This window comes from Mytilus trossulus, chromosome 6, assembly GCF_036588685.1.
Source record: "Mytilus trossulus isolate FHL-02 chromosome 6, PNRI_Mtr1.1.1.hap1, whole genome shotgun sequence".
Taxonomy (NCBI): Eukaryota; Metazoa; Mollusca; class Bivalvia; order Mytilida; family Mytilidae; genus Mytilus; species Mytilus trossulus.
In genome coordinates this window covers 53,038,458-53,060,560 of record NC_086378.1, presented here as the reverse complement: position 1 = coordinate 53,060,560, position 22,103 = coordinate 53,038,458, and the positions used below count along the sequence as shown (strand labels likewise).

The 22,103-nt window shown below is 34.0% G+C and overlaps 1 protein-coding gene across 1 annotated transcript in view; it reads left to right on the top strand.

Annotated features, from left to right (window-relative positions):
• The first annotated feature begins 3,340 nt into the window (after positions 1 to 3,340).
• LOC134722804 (acidic mammalian chitinase-like) overlaps positions 3,341 to 22,103 on the top strand; it is a 56,983-nt gene continuing 38,220 nt past the window's right edge. Inside the window, exons 1-2 of the mRNA XM_063586429.1 lie at positions 3,341 to 3,530; positions 15,998 to 16,175. Coding sequence (XP_063442499.1) covers positions 3,470 to 3,530; positions 15,998 to 16,175 — 239 coding nt within the window. The 5' untranslated portion in view covers positions 3,341 to 3,469. The remainder of the gene's footprint in view (positions 3,531 to 15,997; positions 16,176 to 22,103) is intronic.

Sequence of the window (22,103 nt, the reverse complement as noted above, 5' to 3'; positions counted from 1 at the left end):
ATCTGGGTCCCTGTTTAAACAATTCACCATGCATGATACTTTTTTTAAATGAGACCTGTTTAAACTACCGTAAATACTTCAAACAAAATATTTTTTTACTTCAATTTTAATTTCGAAAAAAGTGGATCATACTATATCAAAGTTTCTTCATGATCACTTTCTAAAGTTTTTCCTCCCTCAGCTCACTGCTGATGACCTCCATTTTCAGCCCGCGTGACCTAAACAGGAAGTTGTATAAATGACTGTTTTTCCAGGAATGGACTAAATAGCGATAAGGTGTATTGTTTTTGGAGGAAAAAATAATTTGTTTTTGACCCTCAGACTGGTGGTTTCAACCTCAGCTGCCACTATTTGTAATGCTAAAATTGAAAGAAAAAAATTGTTTTCGACTTGACGCCAAAAAAAAAATAGATTGTTTTTCGCCGAAACACATTTATGAATCAAGTAAATCTTGTGTTAAGATTTAATCAAGAGTAACTAACAGATGTTTTCCTGATAAAACCTGGAGTTAAACAAGGAGACATTTAAGTCCCAATCTATTCAAGTTATTTATAAATGACTTATCAGACTGAGAATTTACAAGAAAGTGAAGACACTGTTATGCATAACGAGAAACAATTAAATTGTCTATTATTTGCAGATGATTTGGTTCTTTAATCAACATCTGCTAAAGGATTACAAACAAGACTAAACATTCTGGAAAAAAATATCGTAAAGATCGGTGTTTATGTGTAACTCCCACAAAACAAAGGTACTGATATTCTTCAAAGCAGGCAGACACATTTATGACAATTTTACTAACGAAAATATGTTGATTTCATAGTTTTAATAATTATAAATATCTTGGCTCAGAATGAACTGTATAACAAGTACTTAAAGGCTTATTATAAATTGTACACTAATTTGTTATCACTTGATCCAAGCATACCATAAAACCAATACTCCTATACGGGTCTGAAATATTGGGAACTTATAATCCATCCTCAGCAAGATTCGGGAATGGATCATTACCATTTAATACAATCTAGTCCAGATTAAAATGTGAGCGTCACATATCAAAATTGTATTTGATCTCGGGCAATTCCCATTAAATTATGATAAGATTAAATCCATGTTATATAATAATGGTATCACTTGGAAAATATTGATTCCAGATTTTCTCTTTTAAAAGACGCTTATTTAACATCACAAAATCTTTTCCAAAAAAAAAACCCATATGATTGTATAAGTCTATGAAGTCAATTCTTGAAATGATTCAAGACATCAATGATTTATCTTTACCATTACCAAATATATATAGCTTCAAAGCTAATATATATATTTTTTTTATATCTGATAGACTTGTAGAACACTGAATTGGTAAAGCATTCAGATGGAAAACTGAAAACTAATATGTTACATTTAAATTATTTTTTGAGGGAACAATATCTTTCCATTATGGGGAATTTTGAAAAGAGACGAAGCACAAGGTGGACTCATGTTTTATAATTATCCCCATCTAGGATTGTACAATCGCAGTACAAAATCGGTCTAGTTAATTGCCAAAATCTGCAGATTTTGAGACAGATTTACATTTTAATGGTTAAACTGATTACTTTTTTAATATATTTGAAGAAAACGTAATAATTTATTGTATTAATCATTCAAAATTTTGAAACAAACATATTTTTTTGTCTTTGTATTTTTATTCTTAAATGAGCCATTTAAGGGGAGAAAGCTCTTTTAGTAAAAAAAAACATTATACTGGACTGACAGGGAAATTTTTAATTTGTATTTGTAGCAAGAACACAAGTTCAGTGATACCTTTTTTTATATTTTTCTTAAAAGATCTATTAAAACCTACATGTATCTTCTCAAAAGTTATGTCAAAATTCTATACCATAGTTTTTTTTTGTGCACACAAATGTGTTTTTTCCTGAACAATTTATCAAAATTTATGCGATTTTCAACGACTTCTAGATTAAAAATAGCACGGTGACTCATACTTTTATAAGAATTTTGAAAAAAAACATAGTAAAGTCTTCATTTTGGCGAAGTTTAAGATAATTCTATCTCAAAAAGAATATATTTATAATCTACCTTTAAGTTAACAAAAATCAGAATTTCATCACACCACTTAAGAATTGAGTCCGGAAGGTATCAGGGTTCTGATCAGGCGCATGAACACAGAAGATTAGTCAATTATCACTGCTGCATGTAAATTTATTTCGAAAATTATTTAATTATGTAGCTGTCTTGTCTGCTTCAGACACAAGGAGGACTGTGTTAATAAGCTTTATGAGTACCGCTCCTTGGTGTCTGTTGCAGAAGGAAACCTACACTATTCTTAATACCTATTACTGCAGTATATTTTATTTGCTGTGAATACCCGTGAACTTTTTTTACATTTATATTAGTTTTTCTGCATCAGATACGAGGAGGATTGTTAGAGCTTTTAAGCTCACAATCCTAGCGCATCGTCCCTTGGTGCCTATTGCAGCTGAATAATCATTTATATATTTACATTACCAGCAAAATTTTATATCGTCAAAGTAGAAAAACGAAGTTTGCCACATCTCTGGAGTAGCAACTCTTAATTTTTTTTTTATTAAACATATGCAAGCCTGTATGACTATAGGCGGATTTAGGGGGGGCAGGCCCCCCCCCCTTTGGGAAAAAAATTGGTTGCTTATATAGGGAATTACTGAAGCGTGACTGGAGCGGGTCAGTCAGTGGGCCCCCACTTTCAAAATTTTTGGATCCGCCACTGATGACTTTATTACAATGGTAAAAGTTTACAGTATTATATGAATGTCATGTAAAATACTGTATATTGTATGAATTATATATGTTATGTGTATATGATAATGACTCTTCCTTTGGGGATCTAATTTGGAAAATAAAACTTATCTTTAAGTTATCTAAAGTCATGATTTATCTTTTTTATTTATTTATTGGGCACTGTTAACAAACTTTTGGTTTAGCATCGGTGAAGAATCTTGTGTAGGCTAGTTTTACACTTCGGGATACGGTGTGTTGGATTAGAAACCCCTATAGCTTCTTATTCGGACACACCTATCCCTCAATGCATGTCACGTAAAATGATTTTTCTATCAGCAATCCTCTCACTGAAAATCAAATGCCACAATAAGGATATTTAATTCAATCATGTTTTAAAGGACAATTTTTGATTTTTTGTCAAATAAATAGGAATGTGAATTAATAAATAGAATAAAATTATTTATACTATGTATTCAATATATGTAACTTTCTTAAATATTTACAGTACAATCCTAGTTTTATGGACATTTAACCCTCACAAGGCCTAAATTGACTATCGACTGCATGTACATCAAAACCTGTTTTGAACTGCAAGTCAATATAGAACGTAATTGAGTTTAGTTTTAGTGTAGAATACACTTACACCACACAGAGTATTAACACGGCCTCAGTTATCGGCCGTATGAGTATAAGACTGACCAAATACTGAATGATGATGATTATTCCGAGAATAGTATTAGTGCTAGTATCTTTATCATTCTACATAGTGGGTATGTATTTAAAAATACGTATTTTCAATACCATTTAATTCTTCTTCTTTTCTGGTGTTGATTCTATTTTTATTTATTTTTTAAATGCATATCAATGTTATCAATGGAGGGGCGGACAGCGTAACGATAGACAGGTAGATAAGAGTGGGAGAAAGAAGAAAGAGGCGGAAGAATTAGAAAGAGACGGGAGAAAGTAGAATAGGGGACGGGAGAAAGGAGGGAAGGGTCAGGATAAAGGAGAAAGGGATACAAAAATGTATATTCAAATTAACAGATTAATACAAGTGAGCTAGAAAAAACAATTATTTTATTAAATTGATATTAAATAAAAAGCTTATTTTCTTACTTCTTACAAAATTTGTCCGATCTAACTATTTTTGGACATAGTCAAAGTCAATACAATCGTTTTAAGGTTCATGTGGACCCTATGGCTAATATGGCCGTATTTTCACCTCAAAATTTACTCTTAGTACAGACAAACCTGCGCATCTGTAAAAAAAATTCAGGCATAGCATGCCCTAGATAATTGAATTTTAAGTATGTATTATGTTTTAGAAAAATAAAAACTTACCAGGATTTTGCCGTGCACTTTTTTTCATTCCTCCAGAAGGTGCCAAAATAAACTAAGTTGGGAAACAGGTTTGAGAACTTCCCCACAGTTAAAAATTAAAGTGAGCATTTTTAATTGACATGGACATTAGATGGACAATAGATACCTGACAATAATTGGTTATTTAAACTGTGTACCTGAGTGGACCATATCAAGGTAATCTCAACTGTTTGTTAATTTTATCATCTTCTGCAGAGCCGAAAAAAAGTGTACGTCAAAATCCAATTAAGTTATGAATTTTCTAAATCATACAATGCATTTGAATTTAATTTATCTAGGGCATGCTATGCCTTACAACATTTCCAGAGGTACAGGTTTGCCTGTACTCAGAGAAAATTTTGAGGTGAAAATACGGCCATTTTAGCCATAGGGTCCACATGAACCTTAAGGTCAATTTCGTCAAAAATTTCCAGTATTTTATACTGAGTCAGTGCATGGATCTGACTCTGAAGATACCTGTATCTTGGCATTGCGCAAGGTCCTATTTTCTCTCCTGTTTACGACGTCTTTACCCTAATATTCATTTGATTGGCATGACACGTGGACTGGTTTTGTCTTAGATGCATACATGTAATTCTTTTTATTAGTTGTATGTGGTTTGAATCAGTTGTCAGTAACTGCGAGTACTCTCATTTCCGTACTTAGTTTTTTTGCATGTGTTGTTGTTGGGATGTATAAGTACTCGGCCACGTCTATGTCCACTCTTGCATTTTTGTCATGATTATTCTGCATTTCTATTTGTTTCAATCTGATGAGTTAAGCTTTTTCTCTTGAACTGATTTGTATAGTTCGTTTTTTGTTGTTGTATTGTTACACCACTGTCCTATGTAAGGGGAGTGTTGGGACCCCACTTACATGTTTAACCTCGCAACATTATGTATGTCTGTATTTAAAACAGAAGATGTGGTTGATTGTCAATGAGACAACAGACCACAAGAGACCAAACTGACACAGACATTAACAACTATAGGTCACCGGTCGGCCCGTGTCTGTCCCAAGTCAAGATTTATATCCTGTAATTCAGTGGTTTTCGTTTGTTGCTTTATTACATAAATGTTTTTCGTTTTTCTTTTTGTACATAAATGAGGTCTTTAGTCTTCTCGTTTGAATTGTTTTGTATTTGCCATTTTGGTGGCTTTTATAGCTGACTATGCGGTATGGGCTTTGCTCATTGGTAAAGCCTAACTATGATCTACATGTACATTGTATATGTGTCAATTATTTCTGTGTCATTTGGTCTTTTGTTACATGTATATGCAAAACAGGGATGATGTAACTGAATGTTGAGAAAAGCCACTTTTACTCAGTAGTATTAAAGAAATATGCAACGGGATCTGGGAACGGCGTTTATAAATTTGTTTTCATTTCCACTGTCCGGTTTCGTAAATTTCCTATCAATTCTACTGATTTAATTTTATTTCGACCTAACTGGGCGTACATTCAGCTTCTTAGAAAAAAAAGATATCTACAGCTTAACCCCTCTCAAAATAGACGAAGGTAATGGTACCGTTACTTCCATGCATGGATAAAGTTCTTCAAACATATTACCGGTATTACATATTTAACACTGATTTTCAGGTATAATTTCCATTTATTGATTTAAGGTTGCAAAATGTCCTGTGGCAAATATTACAGGCAAATTCAGGACGATACAATACAATTTGAAATAGCTGTGTATAAAAGACTCATTTAAGCAGCCATCAAACAAGGTTATTTATAAAAAAAAACATTGGAAAAGTGACAGATAAAATAATACGTATTTTTAAATTATGTAGGATGCAATAATGTGAGTTGTACGTGTACGATGTAGTTGCGGATTATAGGTAACCAAAAATATCTCTTTAAAACTTCTTTGTATTTTTCGTTCAGAGCGCCTTTTTATGGTTTACCTTCATCAAAGCATCGATTAATCATTAATTGCTGCCAAAAGTTTTTTTAATGAATCCTGTGATTGTAAATTTTGAGAAATAATTATACCTACGCTTTGAAAAAAGGAGGGTATACTGTTTTACCTCTGTCTGTCCGTCAGTCTGTACGTCAATCAGTCCGTCAGTCCATCAGTCTGTCAGTCCATCCGTCCCGTGAATATTTTTCGTCGCATTTTTCTCAAGAACTACAAAACAAGGATTTCTGAAACTTGGTTTCAGGGTTTATATAAGTCTTCTATACAGCGTAATGCGTTTTCATATTCATCACTTGATAACTTCCTGTTTACTGAAAACTTGTATTATTTTACACATGATAGCCAAGTTGAAAATGTTCGTCACATTTTTCTCAGGAACTACAATACAAAGATTTCTGAAATTTGGTTTCAAGGTTTATAAGTCTGCTTTATCGTGTGATGCGTTTTCAGATTCCTCACTTGATAACTTCCTGTTTACCGAACACTTGTATTATTTTACACATGAGAACCAAGTTGAAAATTTTCGTCACATTTTTCTCAGGAACTACAAGACACAGATTTCTGAACTTTGGTTTCAAGATTTATATAAATCTGCTTTACCGTGTGTGGGAAACCCAGTCGTTTTAAAATGGTTGTGTGAGCAACCATTTTAAAACGACTCGGTTTCTTACCGAAATTACGCTAGTGTCATAAAAATTACCCGTTCACACATTATCCCGCGGTCCTACAATTTGGCTTTCGACTTTAATAAACAAAAATCAATGCGAAACGGTGTGCATTCGACTTACAAATAAAATGCAAACATTCATATTAACAGTCAGTAAACAAGTTATCGAGGTTTTTAAAGCATAAGAAACCACACTTCTATATGCTCTATTATATAAAAGGAAACGGCAGGGCCGAGCCATAAAAAGAACAAGACATTTGAGTGATCATGATGTCTTTAAAAATAAGCTTCCGTTAAACATTTAGTTTTTTTCATATTTTTTAGCGGGAGAAAGGAAAAGTGGGGTGGGAGTAAGGAGAAAGGTACCCCTGTCCGCCCCTCACATATCTATGTGTATTTCGTAAGGGGCATGGGTGCTAGACCACACTGCTAGGTTTTTGGACGATTGGCGAGAGGCCTTGGAAAAAAAATCATTATATGACTGCTGATATAATGGACCACTCAAAGGCTTTTGATTGCCTTTCACTTGCAATTTTAATTGATAAACTGCTCTCATAGGGAATTAGCCACATTCAGTCTTTTACTAAAATCATATTCAACTGATAGAAAACAGCAAATCGCAATTTGAAGCATTCCTAGCAGTTAGGCTGACATTCATAAAGGGATACCGCAAGACCTTTTCTTTAGTTTTCAATGTATTTTTAATTTTTTTTTAATTTTATTTCATAAAATATGGCTCGCTCTATTATTATGCAGATGATAAAACTTTGTCTTTTTTAAAGTCTTGATAATGACAAACTTTATTCAACCCTAAAACTTGAGTCAAATCAGCTGATAGAATGGTTCAGAATACATAAAATACCAGCCAATTCTGGCAAGTTTCAAGTGATTGCAGTTGGAATGAAAACGTTTGACATGAACCCAACAATTGAAGTTCAAAAATCAAAACTTACTTGTGAAAAAATAGTTAAATTGTTGGATATGGAAATTGACTATGGACTAAAATTTGACATCCGTATCGGAAATATCTGTAGAAAGCCAGCTAATCATCTCAGTGTTGTAATACGCTAAGGACCATATCTTTCTGGTATAAATAAAGTAACTATATTTCATACATTTATTTTAAGCAACTTTAATTTCTGCCCTTTGGCATGGCACTTTTGCTCGAAAACTAACACTAAAAACTAGTCAGAGAGAGTGCAGGCACGAGCAATACACCTTATCGCTATTTAGTCCATTCCTAGAAAAACAGTCATTTATACAACTTCCTGTTTAGGTCACGCGGGCCGAAAATGGAGGTCATCAGCAGTGAGCTGAGGAAGGGATTCAAGATTCAAGATTCAAGATTCAAAGTTTTATTTAGAGTCGATATTCAATAAACTACATAACACAAGCTCTAGTGAGCTTTTCAAATCGACTTAAAAACAAAATACAATACACACACACAATACAATACACACATACAAAAAAGTCATGAAAACAACACAATTCTAAACATATAATGCATAGTAAGATACCATAATGACATATATAAGTTAAAAGCATATAGTACACTTAAAATATAGCACAAGTTAATAATAAGATTGCACAAATTAGATAGTTACACAGAAAATAAAAATAAAACAGGTTTAAACACTAAATGCATGCACTGCACTGGCATGAGCTGTTACTTGGATCCCATGTCTGTACCAATTTTTTGAATTGGTCAAAAGATGTTTCCACTCGACAATGGTTTGGTAGCTCATTCCAGATTTGTGCAGCATTATAGCGAAACGATCTTAAGCCATACTTAGTAGTTCGAACTCTTGGGAGTACTGCTGTTTCCTGTGATCTTAAATCATACTTATTAATTTTTATATCAATTAAATCATGAAGGTAGCTCGGACTTTTTTGGTGAATTATTTTAAATGTTTCTATTGCAATTGTTTTTATTCTTCTTATTTTTAAAGATGGTAATTGAGATTTTTCTAGTAATTTTTCGTAAGGAATATCATAATCTTCATAAATGAATCTTAGAGCTCTTTCTTGATTTTTTTTCCATTTTAAAAGAATTTTCTTCACTACAGTAGTGCCAAATTACTGGACAATAGTTCGAAAGTATGAATAAGTAGTATGCTGTTAACCTACCTAGCCTGTAAAAACTTTAGAAAGAGATCATCAAGAAACTTTGATATAGTATGATCCATTTTTTTCGAAATTAAAATTTGAAGTAAAAAAAATATTTTGTTTGAAGTATTTACGGTAGTTTAAACAGGTCTCATTAAAAAGTATCATGCATGGTGAATTGTTTAAACAGGGTCCCAGATAGCTTCAACTGGATGAAAAAGTTGTGTAATTTTAGAACTTATCCGGAATGGAATAAATAGCGATTAGGTGTATTCGTCATACTTTGTTCATGTATCATTACAGAGAACTGATCTGTCTTCTCTACAGATCCGTCGTATCAGGACTATGGCAGTTCCACGTCAGTATCAATAATTCTTGATGAAAGTACAAGAAATCTGTTTTTGACCTTTTGGTGAAATTTTGAACATGTTTGAAAATTTGAATATTTGTTGGCCGAAAATTGTTAGAACGGTTACTATTCTTGCGGCCTTTTTATACATTTTTAACCGGATGTTTGTGACAAAAATGTAGGTTATTGATTTGGGGATGTACGGCGGTCGGGCGGCCGGGCGGGCGGCAACCAAATGTTTTCCGTGCATTTACTCATGAACCGTTTAACCAAAGCTTTTCAAATTTTAATTTGTTGTTACAGACAACAAAATGAAGGTCAAGTTCAATAATGACGATTTTGACTTTTACTGTTCAGGAGTTATGGTTCTTGAAAGATTGAAAAATTGCTTTTCCAGTCGTGTCCGCGCATTTACACATGAACTGTTCAACTAAAGCTTCCCAAATTTTAATATGTTGTTACTGATGACAAAATGGAGGTCAAGTTCATTAATGACGATTTTACTTTTACCGTTCAGGAGTTATGGTTCTTGAAAGATTGAAAAATGGCTTTTCCAGTCCTGTACGTGCATTACTCATGAATCATTCAATCAAAGTTTTTCAAATTTTAATATGTTGATACTGATGACAAAATGGAGGTCAAATTTGATATTGACGATTTTCACTCTCACCGTATATCAGTTATGGTTCTTGTGATATTGGCAGGATACAAATAAATGTTACTAAATCCGGTTTGCTGTCGTTGTGGCAGCCTCTTGTTTTTTATTTGAGTGAAAAGCAAATTCCATAGTCATCCCATACTTCGTGGCATATTCAAAAATGAGTCAAATAAAAACTATGTATTTGTCATGTCGTGCTGTTACATCACTGTCCAGGATTAGGTGAGGGATGTTTTTTTGTCTAGCGTGCGACTTTTGTTGCATAGAAGTTCGACATAGGGATAGTGATCCGGCGGTTGCGGAGGCGCTAGTTAACTTCTTAAAAGCTTTATAATTTAGAAGGTTGAAGACCTGGATGTTTCATACTTTGTATATAGATGCCTCATGTTAGGCAGTTTTTGTCAGTCACATGTCCAATGTCATTGATCTCATTTTCATCCTTATCGATTACTTGAAAGAAAAACTTATTCTTTTTTTAATTGTTTAATTCTGTAACTGTTTTTGGTATGTGCATACCTTGCAAGGTTCTCATGCCCGTCAGACAGTTTTTAATTGATCTCGACCTCATTTCATAGATCAGTGCTCAAGGTTAAGTTTTGGTGGTAAAGTCCATATCTCAGATACTATAAGCAATAGTATATTCTGTGAATGGAAGAACTGTAAGGTGTTCATGTTCGACTGACAGGTATCATCTGACCTTGACCTCATGATTCATAGTTTAGTGTTTATAGCTAAGTTTTTGTGTTTTGGTCTGTTTTTCTCATCCTGTATGCAATAGGTCTACTTTATTTTGTGTATAGATGAACCATGCCAGGCAGACATGTACAGCCTGCAATCCTTCAATACAACAAATATAGTTGACCTATTGCTAAAAGTATTAGCAAAACAGACCAAAACACAAACACGGAATGATTGTAAGGTGGACATTTCTAGCTGGCAGGTATCATCTGACCTTGACCTCATTTGCATGTCTCAGTGGTGATTTTTTTTTAGTTTTGGTCTTTTTTCTAATACTATATGCACTAGTTCTACTAGATTTGGTGTCTGCAAATATTTTATGAAGTACATTTCACTATCTCGCATGTTTCAATTGACCTCCACATTAATTTCATGGTTCATTGCTCAGTGTTTAGTGTTTGTGTTTTGGTCTGTTTTGATAATACTTTAAGCAATAGGTCAACTATATTTGTTGTATTGAAGGATTGCAAGCTGTACATGTCTGCCTGGCATGGTTCATCTATATTTGACATTTTCCCCCGCGTATTACGTGTAAAATCCAACAACATATCTATGCTTTTTTGACAGATCAAACAGCTTAAGAGTGCAGTACACACGGATTAAACGATGCCTTTTTTTCTACTTTTGTGACGAGAGTATACAAATTCCAGGGGAAAAAAATATTTCTTTTTTCGTTTCAAATTTGATTTATTTCCTTAAGTTTATTAGTTGTTACTTTGCCATATGGTCCGAGAACACAATTAATTCGTAGTGCATTTCTTTTAGAACATAAATGAAAATAAAAAAAATCCCACCTGCGCTTTCCCAATGAAACTTTTACAGTGTGTTGTACTACTTTTGGGACAAATTATATCAAAATTATAGAAAACTTCATCGCCTCTAACTCAAAATATGGACAATTTTGTGTTTAGGGTGTCTTGAAATCTTTTGACAGCTTCCGAAGTGCTAATTTTTAACCTTTTTCAGCTGGACCAAATCACTACTTTCCTGTAAAATTCTGGACCCAAATTTTTTTACAGTGTAATTTCACCCCCCTACTTACAATTTGAGGCATTAAACTCGGAGAAATAAATTTGGAAGGGGTATAAAAATTATTGGCAAGTAACCCACTGTTAACACTAGGGACTATATTCGTGAACAACGAAAATCAAGGGACGACAATTGTGGTCTCGGACCATATGCTACAAAAATCATTCAAAAAATCAATTCGTGTTGGCCCAAAAAATGTATATATCATTGAAAAAGCTCCAAATTATTTCTTTTTGGTGCAAACATCCCATTTTTTGGCATTAAGTGTTAGTCTTCCTAAGAATCAGGCAGTGGTGAAAACGTGACAAACAGAAACCCACTCAGGTTGACATTCACAAATGTATAATGATGCAAAAATATACCATTCGTTTCATTGTCCTGTCCTGGTAATTGGAGATAAAATTTGGTTACAATGCACTATAAATTAACAATTAAGGGGAGCTAACTCTGTAATTTGCTATCATTCTAACCAAAGTTTATCTAAAGATTTCTCAAGTTACCAGACAAGCAGACACTAAAGACCTACCATTTCTAACTTAGGATGAGTGTCACTTCAAAATAGGATGGCTAGGTAGGTGTTTTTTCACAGCCATGTTTTGATTTTTTTCAAAATTGCCTGATTCTTACAAAGACTGGCACTTAAGATTGAAGTATCATCGGTTACCTATATTTTTTTATTATTATTTTCAAATAAGCTGTACTTAAACTAGACTATTTTAAATTAAAACGATTTCTGAATTGAGTCCTTTTTTTATTTCGATACAGAATTACATGTACCCTTTTCTCCCCTATTAGGTGAACAGAAAACAAATATTTTAAGCTTCTTCCGAAGGCAAATTGTGAGCTTAAATTAACGGTAACCCAAATTTTAAAGATTTTCTATTAAGGTGATACCTAACACTACAGGGGGGTAAATCTTTAAAATTTGCTAAACGTTTTAATGACGTTGTGTTGTTAAGGGAATATTAAGCTTCTCAATGATCAAAATTGGTGTTTGTCAAAATGCTATATAACCAGTGTATTTTTTCTGATAAAATGGTTGGTTCAAATTTTCTGAAATTTTTATACTTTTCTCAAATGATCAATCTTAATACTATTTCAAAATTTTAGGAAAATTAAACGAGCCAAATTAATTTTAGTGCAGGTGTTGGGTACCACCTTAAGCATATTTAGTCCAAATAATTATGACGTCTTGAAAGGCTATTATATTTTTTTTCTTTGACGCCTTACTTCGACGTCATAATGCTGAAGCCGCCATTTTCGGTTGGACTTGGAGAGCATATTTTGCTCTCAACTTTGAGACCCAATTTAGCCATCAAATTTTCAAAGAAGGCTAAAACAAAATGCATATATAAAAATTCTTACCTTTTAATATGTGTTTGTTTTACGAAAATATTTCCAATTAATCCCTACAGAAATAATAATATAAGTAACAATTCCATCCGAGGCGGGAACATGTCGACTGCATTTTTTAAAACGTTTGTCGGATTTCTTTTTAGGAGATTATAAAATAATTTTTACACCAAACTCGGTAAAACCCGAATTTCCGGAACCATTGTTTTACATTATCCGGAAATTCAGGTTGGTCAAAATGTACCGAGTTTGGTTCAAAAATATATTTTATACACCTTAAATGAAGCATCTTGAGGAGAAATCAGCTAAACGTTTTTATAAAGCAGTAAATTCCCTATCAAAGTCCAACTGAATATATGAGTTTGGCGTTATGACGTTGATGTAAGGCGTCAAAGAAAAAAAATATAATAGCCTTTCAAGACGTCATAATTATTTGGACTAAAGCATATTAAGACAAATTTCATTTGTTGATCAAAATCCTATATTAAAAAAGAAATTGATTTATACCCGCGAGCTCCCTTAACATTCTATAACCAACGTTCACGAAACTTTGGTTAGAAAGACATGGTAAGAAAGAAATGCAGTGCTGAAATTTATATTGCGATTGGTTCAATTCGCTCAACACAATCCGATTTGCAGAAACTGTGTAACTTGCAGTAGTAAATTAAACTCGAAGAACATACGATGTACACTTCCAAGTAAAACATATAATCGTCCAGTCTTAAAAGGTAAATGAATATTCACTTAAATATTTTTTCTATTTTCAACTGAAAAAAGTGTTTTTAATTAACGTTCACAAAAATGTACACAGAAATACATAGTTTCAGTAAAGTTGTTTCAAAGCCATAAGAAACCTCAAATTAAAACAAAAATGCATGTTTTCTTTATAACTCAATGGATATGTTTTATTCTAACATGACGTCCTTCAAACGCTTTGAGTACACACCCGTGGTAAAATTTGAATATATTGCATGGGCTGTTCCGATCGTACTCCCACGTCATATGCTTTTTTATGAATGAGTTTCGCGACGTCATAATACGATGACGTTAGAATATGAGCATTTTACGGGAAAATACACGCTTGAAAAACCGAAAATCATCACAACATGGCAACGTAAACAAACGATGCTCAAATGTGTTATAAGCCATATTTGTTTAAACATTTAAGACATATGAGTGAATTATCATTTAAAATAATTCAAAACTATCTATATGCGTTATTTTAAATAGTTTAAGCATGTCACTAATTCAGTTTACTCCGTTCTTTTACGCCAATTTAATAGTGCGTTTATTTATGGGAATGGCAAATATTTGCCTCCACCTAGAGCGCTTCGATCCAAAAGAATTGCCGTATTTGACCTATTAGAATCGAAATAATTCATGGGGGCTTGAATATATCTAGATTTTACCACGGGTTGTCCCTTTATGACGATATTTTACCCCTCGCTATCGCTCAGGGTAAAATATTTGTCATAAAGGGCCAACCCGTGGTAAAATCACGATATATTCAAGCCCCCATGAATTATTTCTTAATTATAAAACTTATGTACATATACTTTTTTCTGAAGAAAATTCTTTAATTTATTCATATTTAGAAGAAGTTTACTTAAGAAATAATTCATGGAAGCCATAAATTTACAACAAATCTATGGCTTCCATGAATTATTTCGATTCTAATAGGACAAATAAGTTAATTTAAATACTGAAGCGAGGGTTGGTATGCCGTGTTAGATAAAGCTCAAATATTCTCATACATCTTTAACTTGCATTAATAATTTCGTTAATAACCGCTAAAAAAAATAAGTTTAATTCTCAAACCCAATATTTCCTATTTTTAATTTACATGTTTTCTCGTAAGCTACCGTCAAATCCAAAATTGACATCTCGTAAAGAAGGAGCTGCCATGTTGACTCGCTGAATCAAAGCGTAGAATAGAAAACCTCAGAATTCCATTTTAATACAATATTATACGAAATTCGTTGGTTACAAAAAAGTTATTATTTTTGTGATATTGACTAAATATTGTTTTTATACTCCAACTTAAATTAGTATATTGATATTTTTTTTAAATCGTAACATAAATATCAAGCCTATTTGCATCCCCTAATGAACCCCTCATTGAAGAGAAAGTGTTCCATGATGAAATTGACATTGCACAAAATATACAGTGTTACTATATTTAGGAAATAAACAAAACTAGTTGCAATACATTAATTCTTTTTATTATGCATCTGAATAAGAATAAAAGTTCTGTAATGTTTTTTGTTTAATTAAAATTAGTGATACTGTAACAATAAATTTGGCAAAGCGTTTGCAATGTAGGTTCAAATACATGTGGATTTACGTGGGAGGTATATTGTAACATCCATTATTATGTATATCTCTGAGTCTGCGCTAAGTATAGATATATCGAGAATTTTCACACAGTGTTGTTTACAAAGCGAAAGAAGCACGTCATATTAGAATTTATTGTAATTGCTTCCTTCTAGGGAAGCAATTCCCCGGACATATTTTCCGTATGCAAAGTGACCTCAGTGTGACCCATCTCGTAAAAATCCGGTGATCGCAATTACGTATGGGTGTACCTAAAATGAACTTTTATATGAATTTACATGTTTAACGTGCTCAATTCCCATGTTTTTTTGTTATTTTTTTGTCGACAAGCAGGTGACAATCGTAAAACTTCGGCTTCAAAACACGAACTTTAATTACCTGCCATATTTTCATAACAAGACTGACAGATTGGGAAAAAATGACGATTATACGAAATTTACACGAAAAAAATGATAAGTTCGTGCACCGTGAGAAGACTAAGTTTACGATGTTTTTGAGCATTCATTTTGGTTCAAGAATTGGAATGAACAATTTTTTTCACCTGTCACTCGTTTCTTATGATTTTAACATTGTATTTCCGTGTTATAGTAATCAAATCAAATCAAAAGCAAGGACTAATTAGCATTCTCGGTTCACGTGTTGCCTTTTTTTTTTTTTTTTTAGGATAACCAACTTGTTTAATATTTAAGATATTTACAATATATTTATTTCATATTTTAGAATCCAGAGAATACAAAAGAGTATGTTACTACACTAATTCGCCAAAGTACGTCTACTATAATGTGCAGAAGTTTCTCATCAGCGATGTAGATCCGTTTTTGTGTACACACATTATCTTTGACTATTGTTTACTATGGGGCAACAAGGTACAGGCCGGACAGGACAAGGATTATGAACTGTAAGATTTAGTCAACATTTTATAATTACTCAAGATAAGTTCTCTTGATTTAAGGGAAACAGAAGTTCTTGCTTTGTTGGCTAATGTAGAAAAAGAGGGCTATAATCCCTTGTTGATAAATATTCTGATTCAGATTCATTCATATTAGAAGATGGCCTTGGAATAAAGATTACGCGTTAAAGCGTTTTTTTTTGCAACTGTCCTGTACACCATATTTAACCTTTGTTGTTTGTTCCCGTGTTGGTAATGAACTTTTTGCGTGGTTCGGTACTTATACACTCCGCCATTGTTCTATTGTGCTATGATCAATTTTGTGTTCTTAAACTTTCATTATTGCTTGCATGTATGTACCTTGTCAAATGAGAGTCAATATGCCTTTTTGATTTCTTTTGTTGATATAGTTATTAATAGTGATTAATATTATATTACAATTTCACTTGTACCTCAATTTTTGACATTTATATAATTAAATTATTAATTCAGTGTTTTTTGCTCACACATTTTTTTTCTTCATTAGAACGGAAATTTATGAGTCTGACATACACGTGAGACTTTTAGCTATTAAACCAGGTTTAATCCACTATGTTCTACATTAAGAAATGCCTGTTTCGAGGTCAAAAATATTAGAGCTATTTTTCTATTCGTTTGATGTCTTGAGCTTAAATTTGATTTTGACATATTTTAAAGTTTTCCGTTTTTAGCTTGTCTTTGAATTCGTTTTTGTTGTCGTTTTTTTACCATTTTTTAAGCTTCATTTTGTTCAATATAAAACTCAAATGTGAGTCTCAAAGAAATGAACAAAGAGTGCCAAAGTAGACGCGAAATAGTAACATGGTAAAATAAAAGAGGAAAATAGAATAGTAAGATGACCCATACTTGTTAATTTCTGTGTCATGTGGTTTCTTGTAAAGTGTTTACCCATTGGCAATTATACCACATCTTTTTTTATATATGAGTTTGATGCATATTTCGAGGCCCTGCACCCTTGAATTTACTAGCAATTTTTGAAAGATTGGACTTGTTTCAATTCTTTCCTAAGGCACCAGTTTCCAAACAGAAAGTAGACAGCTTATCCGTTTAATCTAAATACACTATCATAGTTTCTTAGTGTTCTCATGTCTGTGTACATATGCACAAAAGAAATTTGATTGCATTTTAATTAAGAGTAGTATTTCGAAAATAATAGGCCCTACTTTTTTCAATTACTGGCTGCCTTTTGTCGCAGAAAGCTTGACAAAGGAGTTGTGATCCGTTGCCGGCGGCGTTAACTTACTTTTCAAAAGCTTTATATTTTAGAAAGTTGAAGACCTAAATGCTTCATACTTTGTATATACATGTGTTACGAAGTTACCGTCTGTCACATGTCCATCGTTCTTGACATCATTGTCATGGTTCAGTTAACATTTTTTAAATGTTTATTTCTCTCTTATTACGAATAATAGGATAACTATATTTGGTGAATTCGTACCTTGCAAGATCTTTATGCCTGTCAGACAGTTTTCACTTGACCTTGGACTAATTTTATGGATCAATAAACACGGTTATGTTTTGGTAGTTAAGTCCATATCTCAGATACATTGTACTAGAAGCAATAGGTCTAGCATATTTGGTGTATAGAAGGATTGGAAAGTGTTCATGTCCAACTGGCAGGTGTGAGCTGACCTTGACCACATATTCATGGTTCAGTGGTTATAGTTATTTCTTTTATTTTTTTTTGGTCTTGATTTCTTATACTGTTTGTAATAGGTCTTCACAGTTTGTTTGAGGAATGATTGTTTTAGGTACACAAGTTCAACTGGCAGGTGTCATATGATTCTGACCTCATTTGTTTAGTTCAGTGGTCCATCTGATTCTGACCTCATTTGTTTAGTTCAGTGGTAAACGTTTAATAACGGTAACAGTAGTATACCACTTTTCAAAACTCATAAATCAGTGGTAAACAGGTAAACGTTAAATTTCTGAGATTTGTTTTTTTTTCGAAAACTTTATACATTGGGTCAACTATATTTGGTGTATGGAAATATTTCATGATATTCATGTCATTGCTCAGTGTGGTCACCGGGTGCTCATTTTATGGTTCATTGCTCAAGGTTTAGTTTTCTTGGTTAAGTCTGTTTCTTAGAAACTATAAGCAATAGGTCAACTGTGTTTATGGTCAACTATACTTAGTGTAATAATTGACCAATTGCAAGATGTACACGTATTTCTCGTTTTGTTGATATGAACTTGACCTTGCATCGGAAATAAACATATTCATTCAACAGTTGTTGGCATGATACTTCTCATATATTTTATGATGGTATGATACTAAACTCTAAACGGGGGAGACTTGATTTTCATATGTTAAAGATACAATATTTCAATAATTGAAATTGAGGTGTTGAGCTGGCATGTCAGTAACTACGAGCAGTCCTTTGTTAAATTATGATAAATTGTCATTTTGCTTGGTTTGTTTTGTTACATGTACCTGTTAAGACATCGTACTCATACTTGTTTTAAATTGTGTTTTGTGTGCGTATTGCTTTGTGTTTTTTCTTCATTAGCCAGATATGTATACGGGGAGTGTTGAGATCTTACAAAACATTTACAGTAGTGGTATATGCGTTGTATGAACCCTAAACCTAGGACGCAGACGCTGATGCTATTTTTTGGCATTGGGCGCGGACACCGACGCCATATTTGGGCATTAACGCGGACGCCAAAGTCGACTCTGAAGAAATTAGGACGCGAACCTCAGGGTATGACTCGCACGCTGCACTCTATTTGAGCATAGACGCGGACGCCAACATCATATTTAGACGTGAACGCGGACGCCATAGCTTGTCTTAAACCCTGGACGCCATACCTTTATGTTGAACCAGTGTATCCTTCAAGGTGGATACTATAAGTGACTCTAGAAAGTGGTTTTCGGATAAATCTTTCTCACACTTCCAGATGCATGATCTGGTTCAAGGACTTGAGACCTGCTACACATCCATGTAGGTGGTTTAAGATTTTCTTTTTCCTTTTTTTTTTTTCATTATTATGTTATTTAATTAAATAGGGCTACGAGTTTACTGTCATTCTGAATCAAGTCAGTGGATGAACATTTTTTGATTATGTCCTTCATCTCGAGCCCTGACATCTCAATTTGACGTAATAAATGCAATACAAGCCTCAGGGTTTGGAATCATCAGGTTGAATTTGATTGCCAACCACATAGTATTTCGGTCGATCCACAATGAGAACATGTTTAGAATAGCGTTTTACGTTTCCGGTAATCGTTCAAAGGAGTCGAAAAATTCTGGAGGACCCGATGCAGGAAAATAAAAAACAACCCAATGACTCCCCTTTTGATCACAGTTGTCCGTATTGACCACAAACGTTCTAGGTCTGTCGCTCACATACATGTAGCTAGGCAGGTATTCTGCACAGCAAACGGTCACGGGGAATCCGCTTAAAGCATCCGCTATATCTTTACCGTTCATCGGGAGAGCAATGCCGTTTTTCTTCCCACACCCTTGTTGACTTATGTGCTTCCCATCCACGAGGTTGAGAAAACACAGTCTACTCCGCAATCCCTACAGTCTCTCAACATCCTCTGACGAACAATGTGTTGTCTCGTCGACCATATCTTCGTCTGATGAGGCCGAAGTGTTGTCTTCAAAAGTATCGAAGAGACTGTTGTCCTCCCTTTGTCCGTCTGGTGTCTCCTTGGCCGACCTGCAACATTTATGTGTGCAATCTGGAGGCTTCTGGGGTTCTAGCTTTTAGGTTAACAAGAAGGTACCCGAAAGGTTTTTTCGTTGCCTCGTCAAATTTCCAGAGAAAGAAGTCCCCTCGAGAAGGATACATCTATCGGCTAAGAGTCATGGTGGACGGGCTATCAATGGGGTTATTACAGAGAACGAATTAATGACAGTTTCGTCTCTGGGTAGGGTCTCTGCCAAAGTATAAATTATGATTTTAAACGACTACTTATAAATTTCTGTGGTGACTCCCTTCCGTAAACAAATAATTTATTCTGAAGTCTTTGACCGATGTCGAAATGTGTCATCTAAAAGGGTCAGGTTTCGAATGTTGGGATCGAAAAAAATCGCCCCGTTCGAGATCAACGCGTCGAAGCACTGTTCGTAGGATTTTCTTGTAAAGAGGTTGCCATCTTTATCAGACGATTCTTTCTGGACTAGGACTACACATCCTTTCTATGTTTTTGAAGCACATCTTTCAGAAAATGAGTTTTTTCTGTAGGAGGTTGGACCGGATACGATAATGGTGAATAGGTGTCTAAACACGAAGGCCTCCTGCTGCTGATTTTACTGATTCTACTGCTGTTGCTGTGGCAGCTTTTGCTGCTGCTTCTTTTGTTGCTGCTCCTGCCGCTGATAACATCTGAGTGGTATAGTGGTTCCTGCTGCTGCTTTTACTGATTCTGATGATGTTGCTACGACAACTGTTGCTGCTGCTTTTGTTGCTGCTACTGCCGCTTATTACATCTGAGTGGTATTGTGGCTCATCGGACGAATGCTTTCTCACATGTCTTTGAAGATCGTCCGGCCACACATACACTTTACGACGTATATTGCAATTAAACATATTCGTAATTTCCTAAATGAGAGTGAGTAGTTTCTTCTGATAGATTTACTTCAATTCCTTTAGAAATGTAGCAAGATAAATACGTGGACATCTTCTAGACGACATTTTTGCAAATGATCGTCTCTCAAAACAAATCGATGTGAAACAATTCATTCCTGGTTACCGTGAAATAGATTGATTTCTCAAACGTCACGTCCATGATATCTCCATTGAATAATTGTATCGACTGGAGAATAGGGAGAAATATTTTTCCAACGTACGACTAGTGCACGAAATCGGAACAGGAGTACATACGTCTCGTTGTGGCTTCAAACTCCGGTAAGAATGACACCTCCAAGTAAGGCACATCCCCACGATCCATCCAAAGTATAGCGTTTTAGAAGACGCGCTTTGAAATTTACCACCCACGTTAGTTGCAAACGTTGACAGCGAGGCTTTGCTATTAATGAATAAGTAAAACGCGCCCATAGTGTTCATTCCAGTGAAACTTTCGTATCTCTCTTATAGTTTTGTTATACTCAAAACCGTATTTAAAAAATAAGTTGAACGTAGATAGTTATGGATTGCTGAATGTCCAGTGACCAATAGTGCATGCATGCTTCGGATGAGAACACGTTAACAATAGTTATAGGTCTTGTAATAGAGGGCATGTGGGATGAAGGGTATATTACTAGATAAGGACACACATTTTGCCTTGCAAAAGGCTAAAATGTATTGTGTATAGTAAGCGAATTGATTTTCTATAAGGCTCGGTTGAACTTTTCTTGTTGTTTCTGTATAATGAGTGATTCTTTCTGAACTATCTCTCTTCCTTATGCATTTAGTTACCCAGTAAACACACGACGTACTCCCAACGTCGGTTAATGGTTGTCTTAACGTCATGTCTGGATTGTACGTCGTACCAACGTTGTGGGAACGTAAAACCCCAACGTTGGATGCAGACGTAGAGACTACGTTATAAAATTACGTCGGATTTACGTAAATTTAGTACCCTGTCAGGACGTAACATTTTATTACGTTGTGACGACGTGCTTATAACTGTCATAATCCGACGTAACATTTTGTTACGTTCTGTCAACATTATAATAACGTAGTGAACAGACCCTGTAAATACCAGCTAACACATTAAAATCTGGTTTTATGGGAGAATTTTATGGTTATGAGTCTTACTAGATACATTATTCACCTTCATTGAAATGTGCTAACGATTTTCAAAATATCCCCCCTTTTTTCCCCCCGCACAGACATAATTAAAATTATTTGCACCAAAATATCAAAGAAAATATTACAAATTCAAATTAAATGTTCTCATATAAATATTTTATAAGTATTTTTTATTGTTTAATATATACC